The sequence below is a fragment of the Rhinatrema bivittatum genome, chromosome 10 (assembly GCF_901001135.1).
Source record: "Rhinatrema bivittatum chromosome 10, aRhiBiv1.1, whole genome shotgun sequence".
NCBI lineage: Eukaryota > Metazoa > Chordata > Amphibia > Gymnophiona > Rhinatrematidae > Rhinatrema > Rhinatrema bivittatum.
In genome coordinates, this window is record NC_042624.1 from 73,135,898 (window position 1) to 73,148,359 (window position 12,462).

At 48.2% G+C, this 12,462-nt stretch overlaps 1 protein-coding gene across 11 annotated transcripts in view; it reads right to left on the reverse strand.

Moving 5' to 3' along the window:
• The window catches only part of DARS2 (aspartyl-tRNA synthetase 2, mitochondrial), a 47,631-nt gene that overhangs the window by 17,569 nt on the left and 17,600 nt on the right, over positions 1-12,462 (reverse strand). For 9 of the 11 annotated variants that reach the window (XR_003859079.1, XM_029618956.1, XM_029618953.1 and 6 more), the window contains exons 6-12: positions 12,041-12,136; positions 10,781-10,904; positions 4,486-4,532; positions 3,698-3,804; positions 2,941-3,010; positions 2,485-2,664; positions 1,563-1,670 (exon numbers count right to left, since the gene is read on the reverse strand). Coding sequence is in view for 10 of the 11 variants with exons in the window: in XM_029618956.1 (XP_029474816.1) it covers positions 1,563-1,670; positions 2,485-2,664; positions 2,941-3,010; positions 3,698-3,804; positions 4,486-4,532; positions 10,781-10,904; positions 12,041-12,136 (732 nt within the window). In the remaining variant the exon portion in view is untranslated. The remainder of the gene's footprint in view (positions 1-1,562; positions 1,671-2,484; positions 2,665-2,940; positions 3,011-3,697; positions 3,805-4,485; positions 4,533-10,780; positions 10,905-12,040; positions 12,137-12,462) is intronic. The other 2 variants (XM_029618955.1, XM_029618957.1) reach the window with 2 other exon arrangements.

A 12,462-nucleotide genomic window follows, 5' to 3' on the forward strand; every position in this document is an offset into this window, starting at 1 on the left:
AAAGGTAGAAAATCCCCCTCCCCCACCTTTTTTTTTTTAAGCAGTTTTAGTAATCCAAGATCAGGACCGCAGGTTCTGCCACCTCCTTCTGCTGGAGACAGAGAAATACTGAAGGGACGCAGGTGGCAAACCGTATTAAGAGGGGGTGCTCTTCAAGTTTTTCTCTGTCTCCATCTGCTGGAGGGGAGGCAAAACCCAGCAGTCTGGTCTGATCCAGGTACCTACATTTTATGTTCGTCAAAAGGAGTCTTTCCCTCTGCCTGTTGGGCTTTTCTTTCCCCTATTCCCACCCACAAAGCTTTCATGTGATTTCAGATGAGCCAGAAGGCACAGCTTGGCCCCTGATGGCTCCTAAAGCTGTTTTGTTTGGAGTGGAGGAGTGGCCTAGTGCCTGATGATTGGGCGACCAGGGAAGCCAGAGTTCAAATTCCACCCACACTCCTTGCGACTCTGGGCAAGTCACTTCATGTTACAAACTTGCAGGCCGGTTTACTAAATTGCAGTAAAAGCTCCAGATAAAAGCTTTGCAGGATTTAGTAAACCTCAGAATCCACTTAGCAGAGTTTAATAAATCCTCTTGCATTGCCATGGCCAGGAACTTCGTGCATTGCCAGGATGTGGAATGCACGAAGGGTGGCCCCCTCATTCCAGTGACGCCATCTTTTAAAGGGGCCACACGACTCTGTAAAAAGCCCACCCACCTCCCTTCTCTACAGATGCTTCTGGTGGTCAGTGGGGCGGGGCCAAGTCCCCCGGACTCCCCCACTCACCCCTGCCTGGCAAACAAAATGTAAAAGCAAACGTTTCTACCTTTAAACCTCTCTTCCCTACAAAGGCAGGGCAAGAAGAAGTGGGAATTGCTCCTGCCCAAGGATCCCTCCCCACAAATGCATTAAGCCTGGGGGGGGGGGGGGGGCGGGCGGGGGAGGGGAGCTTCCTTTTTAGATTTATCTGTCAAGTGGGGGTGGTGAGTCCAGGGACATGACATTGCTTCGGGACCACCAGAGACATCTTTTTTTTTTTAGTGGGACTGCGAAGAGGGTTGGGAGGCTTTTATAGTTCCTGGGAGCATCGCCAGGTATCTTAGCCTAGTGATGCTCCTGGGGCCAAGTTAGCCACACCTCTGGAGAGTTTTGGCGAGCTGCAATGCTTGTTGCCAGGCCAATGAGCTGCCTTCCATGCATTTGCAAGCGGCCCTGCTCATTAGCCATGGCTGCATTGTGCCTGATTTAATGCAATTCATGTCTTATTTCCAATTTGCTCGTGCTAACGTGATACATAGTGTTTACTGCATCCAAACACATTATCACAGCTCAGTAAATATAGACTGTAAGTGCTCTGGGGGAGGGACCCATTGTCCACGACTGTCACTCGCCTTTAGCTTAGGTTTGAAAAAGGAGAGCAATCAAATCTAAAATCCAAATTCTGCACAGCACCAGGCGATTTCCCCTTCACTGAACATCAAGGGCACAGCTAGCCCACGATGCTACCTCTCTGCAACAGCGGGCAGACCTACGCAAAAAAGTGCCACACACATACACACACATCTCGTGTCCACGTACCGCTCCCTCGGAAACACAGATGGCTTTTACGGTGCCCCGATGCTCACCGAGAGCTTTCTGCAGGAACACAAGCTCTGTGCTTCGAAATAAGTCAGTGACATCTACAATCTGACGAGATAAACAGCAGATAGTGAAGTAAGGGATTGCTGCAGGACCCAGAGGTGATCTAGAATAGAAAAATCCTAGGGATCTCCGAGGTGCAAAGCTTAAGAACAAAAGAAGAGATAGATTAGTTACCTGTACTAGTATCTAGGCCTCAGCCACTCTCCTCACTGTCCTATGCAAACATACAGCAGGCAGAACGAACCTCAATCATTCCCCCTCAGTGCCCTCCTTCCCGCCCCGCTCTCTTCCCCCTCTCCCACCTTTGGTGCCCTCCTTCCCGCCCCAATCTTTCTCCCTCTTCCCCCTTTGGTGTTCAGCCTCAATCATTCCCCCTCCGTGCCATCAGACCCATCTCCCACCAGGTGCCACAGGCAGAATGTTTCTGGCAGTCTGCACCACGGGGATGCTCAAGAAGCAAATGAGTTCACGGTTACTGCGGGGACTCTGCAGCCGCCTCTGTTCACAGCACCTGCGCTGCACTTGGAGGTATGTAGGATCCCCGCAGCACATGCCGTCTGTCGCATTCTGCAGTCGCTGGTGCTTAAGTCACCCAGCAGCCTATTTTTGGAGCCCTGGAAGCTGGATGCCGGTGCTCGGCAGGCAGCAGCTCGGGGACCCCTTTTTTGTAAATGAAGGCCGGTGGGGCAGAGGCCAGGCCTGAATGAGCTGAAACAGCAGAGACACATGAGAAAACAAAGGCCGAAAACAATAAAAGAAAAAAACACAGAGGCAGCCCCTGCACATGTAAAAGAGAATGTTTGTGTGCACGAGTGTGACACAGAGACAATCAACGTGTACGCAGGCGAGCCACACCCACCTCCATCCCAAACCGAGTATCTGGTTTGTCAACCCCATAGCTGGCTATCGCCTCGGCATAGGTGATAGATGGGAAAGGGGGCGTAATGGTTCCTTTCTCCTCAGGCCAGCAGTACTGGAGCAAACCCTCAGTCAACCTCTGGATTCCCGCTTGATCAACAAAGGACATCTCTATATCAATCTGAAAAAAAAAAAAAAAAAATAAGAAAAACAGAACACCCATAGTAAAAGGACAGAAACAGTGGAGGCTGCTCCTTCCATCTGGAGGGTCTAAAAAGGAGCCATGGGTGAAACCATGCAGATGGAGAAAGGGCGACCCTCAGAACGACCCAGGGAAGGCCTTCTCTCTGGGGAGGGAAGGGATTACTTAGACCCAGATCACCAAGGCCTCACTCCCATTCTGCATCTATGGAAAAAGAGCTTTAATGAGATCATGACCGAATGGCGAGCAGCCTACCTGAGTGAATTCTGGCTGCCTGTCTGGCTTCGAACCTTCATCCCGATAGCAGCGGGCAACCTGGAAGTACCTGCAGGTGACAGTTTGAAAAGCAAAGAAAAAAAAAATCACATCAAACTAATAACCTGTACCTCTCTATAAAACTGTTCAACTCCAACACAGGTCACACCCCCCCCCCCACCCCCCCAACATACACCAAGCATTCTTGTTTCTACAAAATGGATGGACGTGCTTGTCCCAGACCTTACGCTGAAGAGATTTTGGTCCTGGAAATATTAAAATTCTCTTTTAGCTGTGTTCACTTTCTCTAGACAAGCTGGCTTGGTGTGAGGGTTCTGTTCATTGTAAAGGAAAACCAAAACACATCCACTGCAAATGGGTTTTCCTAAAGCTATCAAAAAAAAAGGTTATGTTTAAGCAAAGTGACTTGCCAGTCACTGAGAAGCGTAACTGGAGTGGGGCTTATTTTTGTCCAGGCCCTCGGACCATCAGAACTTCTTAAGCTGAGGGAGAGTCAGTGGTGCTGTTTGCCGCAGCACAGCAAAGCAATTTCAGGAATGGATCCGACTGGGCCCGGGCATGCGTGAGAGAGGGAAGGCAGCAGCTATCAGCCAGCCAGTGGTGCTGAGACTTGAAGGAGAGCTGCTGGGGAATCTGGACCGTCCACCAGAAGCAAGGAGAGCATGGCAGAGACTGCTGAAAGATCAAGGAGGACTGCCCCCTCCAAAACAACAAAAACACTGGCGGGTCCGCTTACCTGTCCAGGCCCCCAACCATCAAGAGCTGCTTAAACTGCTGCGGGCTCTGTGGGAGGGAGTAAAACTTTCCGGGCTCCCTGGAAGGCACCACAAACTCCTTTGCACCCTAGAGAGAGAGAGAGGAAGAGAACAGCAGAAAGAGACAAAGCAGAAGGGAAAAGAAAGACAGAAAAGAGGAGGAGGAGAGAGAGAAAAAAAAAGAGAAAAACCAAAACAAATCAGAAGGAAAAGGAAGAGACAAATAGAGGAGGATGGAGAGAAAAAAAAAGAGGCGAGAGAGAGTGTAGTACTTTTTATTACTAAACAGGAGCAGCAGATGCTCTCTCTCTAACACTAACAGAGACGGCACTTTCATATCTGCAGGATTTAGCATGTTGGTACCCAGCGTGCTCACCCATGCAGCACAGGAGCAGAGTCATGACATGGAGGAGGCAAGTGGGCTAGTCCACATAAGAGGACAACACCTCACCACCAAACACCACCAGGAAAGCAGGCACTTAAAGCGAGAGCTTCCACAGACAGCAAGGCCTCAGCAATCAAGGCTACAGTAAAAAAGAAAAAAGCCACTACAGGCAAGGAAAGAGCCCAGGAATCAGCAGAGCTGTGCATTTCCTGGGACCTGGTGTGCATACGCCAGCACGGCTCCCTACTGCAATCTCTAGTACTCAGCGGCCAAATGCTAAGATTTCCAAAATCTGATCAGAAGGCCACAGGTTGCAAAAAACACACATGCCTGAACAGTGTGGGAGATGCAGACAATGGGGGGGAAGAGAGTTAGCAAACGTACCCCTGGCGTTCTCTTAAATAACGTCGGCGTTTCTACATCCACGAAACCTAAAGCAAAAGAGAAACAGCGTGATGTGGTGCACAGGAGAAGGTGTCCTCGCCCAGCTCTGGGGGTCCCACTCCAGCTCCCCCTCCGCGTGCAGTGGCAAAAGGGGGTCCCACTCCAGCTCTGGGGGTCCCACTCCAGCTCCCACTCCGCGTGCAGTGGCAAAAGGGGGTGGGACCAGGAAGGGCAGATTTAGGGGAAATGCTTTTGAATGTTTGAAGTCTGGTGCGGTTTCCCTTTCATCAGAAGGAAAGTGACGGGAAGAGGGGGCCAGTTTAGGCTTTCTACAGCAGTTTCTCCTCCAGGGCCCCAGGTTGAGATCTGGGCACCTCGTTTTCTGCTTCCAAGATCAGGTTTAGAAACTGGTTCCAATGAAATTAACAAGCCAACAGATCGTTAGTAGCGTTTTTACTATTTTCCATCTAGTGTTAGCTAACCTCATGTGTTACCCCAGTTATATTCTGTTTTTGCCCAAGCAAAATGATCAGTCCAAAAGAACAAAAAGAGGACGATACCTGTCGATACTCAAAGTCTTTGTCCAGGTAACTTTTGCAGTTACCTAGATAAAATCAGAGAATTCATTACCCGGACAAAAGTGAGCCAGGTAAAGAGAGACAGTGATGGAGACATTCCGAGAGCGTGGTTACATTTGTCTGGTCCTAAACTTACCCCTGATAGCTTTATCCGTATTCAGAGGCAGATTGATCCGGAATATCTGGGTGAAATTACTTCCCATTCACTGCCTGCTGAGCATCTACCTCACAAGGTATAAATGAAGCTGCTGAGGCAGGCTACCTCATTATAAAGCTACTGCACACACAGCTTTCCTGGTTGCTGCAGTCACTCAAACCATTTCTGTCTCCATTTGCTGGAGGGGAGGCAAAACCCAGCGGTTTGGACTGATCCGGGTACGTACGGGGAACTGATAATTTCCTTTCCTTGAGTACAGCCAGAGCAGTCTGGACAAGTGATTATGCATGCCAACTAGCATCTGCTGCTATCATTCCTTATATACCAGCCTGCCAGTATTCCTGTATCAAGCCAACTGAGGACAATGTTAATAGAACCATAACAGCGGTTATCATAATTACATTTCTCATTATCATAATCCTTACCTTTAAAACTTGTAACATAAGGACCCACTCACCTGTGGCAAAGCACAGGAAGCCATAACACTTTCCAACCCTGCTTAGTTACCTGTGAAAAACATTTGCTGCAAGGCATAGAGTAAACGAAGATGAATTGAAGATAGCAAGGGCATAGGGAGTGTCCTGGACTAGTCTGATTGTATTCAAGGAAAGTAAATCATCATCATCAGGTAAGTAGTAATTTCACCTTCCTTTTCATCTAGTCAAACTACTCTGGACAAGTGGGATGTACCCAAGCTACTCCATTAGTGGGATGCTGCCCAAGGCTGCTACAAAACTGAAGGCAACAGATACTACTTCTGCAACCCCGATAACCAGACTGCAACATCCAGAAAGGGATGCAATATAGACCAAGATTCTGCTCTACAGATCTCCAAGAAGAGACCAATCACAACTCCACCCATGAAGAAATCTTAGCTCTTGTGGAACAAACCAGAATCTAGTTCCACATAAACCTCTGTAAATGCCTCTCTAAACCACAGAGTGCCACTGTAACTCTAGTGGGCTCCCCACTTCATGATACAGTACGAAAATTATTTTAGATTGCCCAAAAAAAAAAAAAAAAGCTAGAGAGATCCTGACTTTTGTAAAAGATGTCCCCTTATGTCCAAGGATCAAATAAGCCTGCCTTCTTCTGAAACCGTCGACCTGCTAAACGAAGAGCAGGAACTTGATTGGTTAAAATGGATTCTGAAACTGCTTTTGGTAGAAAGGAAGGACCATACAAAGTTGTACCTAATTGTTGAAAACCATAAGAAAGAGGGCATCAGTAGGAAGAGCCAGAGTAAGCAGTTTAGCAGAATTAGCTTTAAAAGGAGCAAACTGTGATCCCACCAAGAAAGACAGCACTAAATTGCTAGTTCAAGGCAGAACCAAAATCCGCAGCAGAAATCTAATATGCTTAGCATCTTTCAAAGCTGAAGAGATGAGGAGACAGCAGCCTGTCTTGCATATGCTCTCTATAGCAATAGAGGGCAGCCCTCTGCCCCAGGACTGCCTTCAGAGCCAGTCCCTTTCCAGGAGTACTGCGATATCCAGAACACCAATCCTCAAAAAGCTCCTCAAGATGCAGAGGCCAAGCAAGAATAAAATGTTCTAGTCATCAGGCTTGCAGCCACCATGGCCCGAGTGTAGCCATTCCTCACGAAACGTGCTCTTTAAAGGATCAAACCGTAAGACAAATCGATCTGGATATTAGCGAAACATCGGACCCTGACATAGGAACACCTCACGAGGCGGAAGCCCAGAAGACTGCCGCACACCTCTCCTGGAAAACCAGTGTGTGAGGGGACTGAAAATTGGTTTTGGAAAGAAAACCGACAATCCGTCCCAAACCCACAACAACTGTACCGCTTGCTGACAAGCAAAAAGCTCTCCTGAAAGGACTTTGCTCTAATCAGTCAATTGTCCCAAAGGAGGTTACAGCAAAAAACCCCTTCTTTGTGCAGTACTGCACCCAATACCACCATCACCTTGGAGAAGGTTCTTGGTTCTGTTGCGAGCCCAAAAGGGTCATGCCTGAAACTGAAAATGGTGAAATAACACTGCAAATCTAAAGAATTGCCAATGATCCTTCAGAACTGGAAAATGAAAATAGATCCAAAGCAGTCAGATTCTCCCCTTTGTGAACTGCCCTGAATATTGATCTTAAGGTTTCCATCCTGAAGCGGGCTACCTGCAAGAAATCGGGGACCACATCAGGTCTAGGATGGGACAAAAGGACCCCACCCCCTTTAGGACTGCCATGCAAATAAAGTAAATGGAGCAGAGTCCTCGCCCTTCAATTCAAGGAGCCACTACAGACTCCCTCTACTGCCCGTCGACAAGAGAAATCCTAAAAGCAGCAGAATTAGAACGGGTAAACTGTAGAACATAACCATTTCTTTCTAACTTCCGGACCCACTGGCCGCCATAATTTGTGCTCACCTCTGAAAGAATAAAGACAAAAACGGCCACCTCTCTCTGTAACCTGAGGTAGGACCCCAAACACTCACTGTGTTGCTCAAGAGGAGCCAAAGCCTGCCTTACGGCCCTTATCTACCTTTACACATGGAAAGGAAAAGGCCTCCACAGCAGAACCTTCATTCAGTCCTTCAGGAGACTTTAGAGGCGCCCCATGCCTTTGCCAACCTCTCCAGCTCGTCACCCAACAACAGCTGACCCTGCCAGGGCTGCCCATCCAAATCAGTCGTAGGGGCTGCTGATCACAGGCACCTCCAGGGGATCTGCTGAACCATCATCATGGCTGCTACCCCTCTGGCAGAGGAGCACACCAGAGCAACACACGGAGGTCGACATGCAAAAGCCACTTAAAAGAATAACTGAAATGTTACCCATCTAAATGGCTACCTGACCATATTGAAAACCATACGCGGCTAAATTCTAGCTTCATAATGACTTAAATGGCTAGAATTTAGCCACATAAGCCGTTTCCAAGCGGAGCAGAGTTAATCGCATAAGTTATGCGGCTAACTCTGGTCAGGCCTTAGGGTTACCTAAAGTTAGCCAGTTAGACATAGCTGATTCTGTCCAGCTAACTAGCAAGCCGCACAGCAGCTGGAAAGGGACCTCATGGCTCCTGGTTCTAATGGCGGGCATTCTGCGTCAGATGTATTTCAGATCTGCCACAATAGAGCCACTCACCGTGATCAGAAAAATCGTGCACAGAGCTCCAAGGCCCAACATTTATTTTTGGCACGACATTAAGTGCCACCAAGATGTTTGCCCTAAGAAACCGAAATTCCTCATTCCCCTGAGGATTCAAGCAGGGCTTTCACAAATCTAATGGAGTCTAGTGGGAATAAGGGAGGTTCTGCCACCTGCTAGCAGACCTAAAACAAGCACGCGACTGCTGAAAATTAAATAAATACTCTAAGGCTTTCCCCCGGAGGAGACCATGGCAGCAATATCCACTCCTTTCTGGAAACATCCTTTCCCACTTCTGGGAACCGGAGGAAACCAACCGGAGAAAATTTGCCAGGGATGTGGCTGACCCAGAACTAGGGATGGCAGGTTATGGGGGGGTATTCTGTGCAGACAGGCACCTCAGGGACCTCTATTATTGACCCTTTCAGCAAATGGAAAGGCTGTAACAAAGACATCAGTGGTGCTGGAGATTCTGCCTAATGCAGAAGGCCAGCTCTTCTCTATGGAAGAGACATCACACTCATCCTCAGGAGGGCACTCTCCCTCCTCTGGACCCTATTCACTGAACTCTCCTCCTCCACGCTGGCCCATCTCTTACCCTGGGCTCCATTCAAACCCAGGGGTGTTGAGGATCAGAGGCAGGTCCTGCAATTGCACTCTGCGCCTATAAATGATTGGTAATAACCTGCAAAATTATGGTGCAGGGCCAGAAAGAAATATCCAGTATGGAAAGAGGCTACCCTAACGTAACAGCAGCCACTGTGGATGTCGAAGCCTCCGCAAAATCTGAACCCTCCCCAAAAAAACCATCGCTCTGCGCTCATGTACTTGCGGTGGGTTTAGGAACCACCGTGGTATTTAAAATGCACCTCTCCAGTCTCAGGGCAGGAGGGCCATACTCGCATCAGTGCTCCCCCTCTGAGACCTGGGCTTCGGCGGGAAAGTGTCACCTGAACGAGGACTCAGCTGGTGACCCCGGTCCCCACCCCGCAGACATCCCGCAACGGCAGTCCTGAGCTTCACAGCAATCCTGGCAATAGCTACTACTTTTCTCAGAACTAGTTGCCGAGCAGAGGGCGGTTCTGTTCCAAGTTCTGCTGGTGCTGCCATCATGCTCAGCACCGAAAGAACATAGTTCAACAAATTAATAGAGAGACACCTCAGGCAGCACTAAATCACCTACTAGCGCCTGCTGTTTTTGTGCAATTTCAAAAGGGCGCCAAAAACCCCCCAAACAAACAAAAAAACCCCAAACAAACCCCAGCGCTGCTGGTTGGGGAACCCTCGCTGAAAAGCCTTTCCATCCCTCAGCAGCACTCAGATACTAACTTCAAAAGGCACCGCACGAAGACCGCCCGCTGCACAGAACGTGGGCTTTGCATTCCCCCGCGCCACCATCACTTCCCTTCAAGCCCTGCCCGCTATCTAAAATGCCCAAACACATGCAGGTCTCATCTACTGCCCGAACAAAGAGCAGCCCCGCTCTCCAGCTGCCACGAACCTCTGGCTGCTAAACAGCCAACATGCCCCTTTGTGGGGGGGTTGTTTTAACTTTACTGCTGCAGCCAGAAACAGGTTCCAGACTTTAAAGGGGAAGCAGCAAAACATATCCTGAGAGCAAGGAAGGCAGGAAGAAGAGAGTGGAAAAACTTATCAGTCCCCCTGGAACCTCGAGTGCACCACCGAAAGAGGAAGCACAAGGCTTTGGACCCGAATTGGTTCTGCAGACTCCAGGTGAGAAGAAGAGGGTAGGGGGGAGGACAGAGAGGAAACCAAGCACTCACAGCGGTAGCCCCCTTTGGTCTTCAGTGGCGCTCCACTGAGTAAGGGGGCTGTCACCCACAGAGACATCCTCTTCCGTTTAGAGCAGTGGTTCCCAACCCTGTCCCGGGGACCCCCTAGCCAGTCGGGTTTTCAGGATATCCACAATGTAGATGCATGGGAGAAAATTTGCATGCATATTCATCGTGGATATCCTGAAAACCCATCTGGTTGGGGGGTCCCCAGGACAGGGTTGGGAACCACTGGTTTAGAGCTAGGGCTCACCTGAGGGAGGGAGAATTCATCTATTACCTCAGGAGCTGTGCACCAGAATTTGTGTGTTCACCTGGCCTTTGCTTCCAGCACAGGAATCTTGTCTAACATCTGCTGGAGACAGAGAATACTGGCAGACTGGTGTCAGCATGGAGGTATATAAGGAGTAACATCAGTGAGTCTGTTGTTCTTTCTCTCCATCTGCTGGTTGGTGTGCATAACCCATTTGGCTGGACTGGATGAAGAGGAACTATTTTTTATTTTTTTTTACTTAGGGTTTACTTATTATCAATGCCTGCATAAACCTTGGTGTGATGAAGGACCCCAATGGCACAGTAATTCTCCAGCAGGGGAGGTCCATTGTGTTGTCGAGACTTCAGATATGCAGAAGAGCAAAATCAAAGCCCCGCCCCCTTTCTTACCATGCAGATTACAGAGATACTCCCTCATCCTCATCATGACCTGTGACCTCAGCCTCAGGTTAGACTGTAGCAGGCCACTGCGTAGGTCCAGATAGCGATACCGCATCCGCAGGGACTCCAGTTTCTACACAACCGCAAAGCAAAACCAGAAAGCAGTCAGCCAGGTGACAAGTGCATTCAGCAGATGGCCTGCACAGGGAGAAAAAGCAACCAGATGCCCAGCAACCATACCAACTCCTCAGCATTTGAACAGAAGTAAATGGGGCATGGATCCTATCATGCATACCTTAGCTCTCTACAAATTTGTGTGTGTATTATTTCAGCAATAATATCAGACAGGAAGGGCATTTCCTGCCCAGAGGATCTTAAAGCAAGAGGCCATTACCATTATTAGAAGATTCCTCCTGCTACAATGTATTAAAATAAAGCCAAGATAAAACTCAAACACTGAAGTCTTCTTTCAGTGGCAGCAGAGTGCCTCATGTATCTGTTAGGTTTGAAAGAATTTAGGCCTGCCGTGGCAGCAACTACTGAAAAGGTTTTTCTCCTCCAACCAAACCCCAATTCTGGGACCAACCACTTTTACAGTGACTCAACCTATAAGGCCAGCTAATTTCATAGTTAGCCTGCTAGGTCCCCCTGAAAATCCAGCGCTTTACTACATAAATGTTCTCCTCAGTAAGGGAAGGTCAAATAAAAAGCAGTTACCAGCTGTAGGACTGTTCAGGCTGGTTTATTAATGGTATTTATTGAAAAGCGCATGAGTGAAGTAAACAGAGGAATCCCACAGCATACGCAATAACCACCAGAGGAGCACCAAGAGAGCAAGCTCAACCGAGGAGATGCTAACCTGAAAGGGCTTCGAAACACGTTGCCTCCAAGAACTTAGTAATTGAAAGCAAAGGGCCAGATTGCAGTTTCTGGCCAAAGAATTAGAAAAAGCCTGCTGCTTGGTCTCCTCCCTGCACCAGTGTGAAATATTGCATTTTTTGCTCTAGAATTTATTTTCCTGCAATTTTAGCAAAGAAAAAAAAAAGTTTAATACAAGCCAAACTTCTGCAGAAATTGCTGCAGGACCGTCGCCCAATACTTATATGTGACCTGTAAAGATAATGGATAAAAGTGCCAGGACTGAAGGTTTTGCTTGCAGGAATATTTTTTTGTGCAATATTTTTCCCTTCCTGAAGCGAAAGCATGCGAGGTCCCGCTGAGCTCACAAAAAAAAGGATCTCATCGCTTGTCCTGGCGATGCTGCTGTACCTTCACAAAGCTTTTCATCTCAAATGGCAGCTGCTTGCAGGTGTTCAGAAGTTCCACCTGCTTTGCCTGGACTTCGATGTGCCCCGTTGGCATCTCCTGAAATACAAGGCAAAACAGAAAACTTGTATTGCTTGCTCAGAGTCTGCTAAACGAGGCAGTCTGACTCCTGCTCACTTTGTCTTTACCATCGTCGCAATCCAGGCAGCCATGCGCTCAGCAAAGTCCTAACAATGCAGAATATCCACACTAGGTCATTCACAACTGCAACAAACGCAGTGATATGTCTCTTTTCAAACAGATTAGAGATGCTTCAGCCAAAGGCTAACCATAATGCCATCAGGATGGCTAATTGTGTTTTTAAGGAATCATAAAAAGATTCTTTTTTTTTTCTAGAAAGCTTCTAATCCAGACTTCCTTCCATG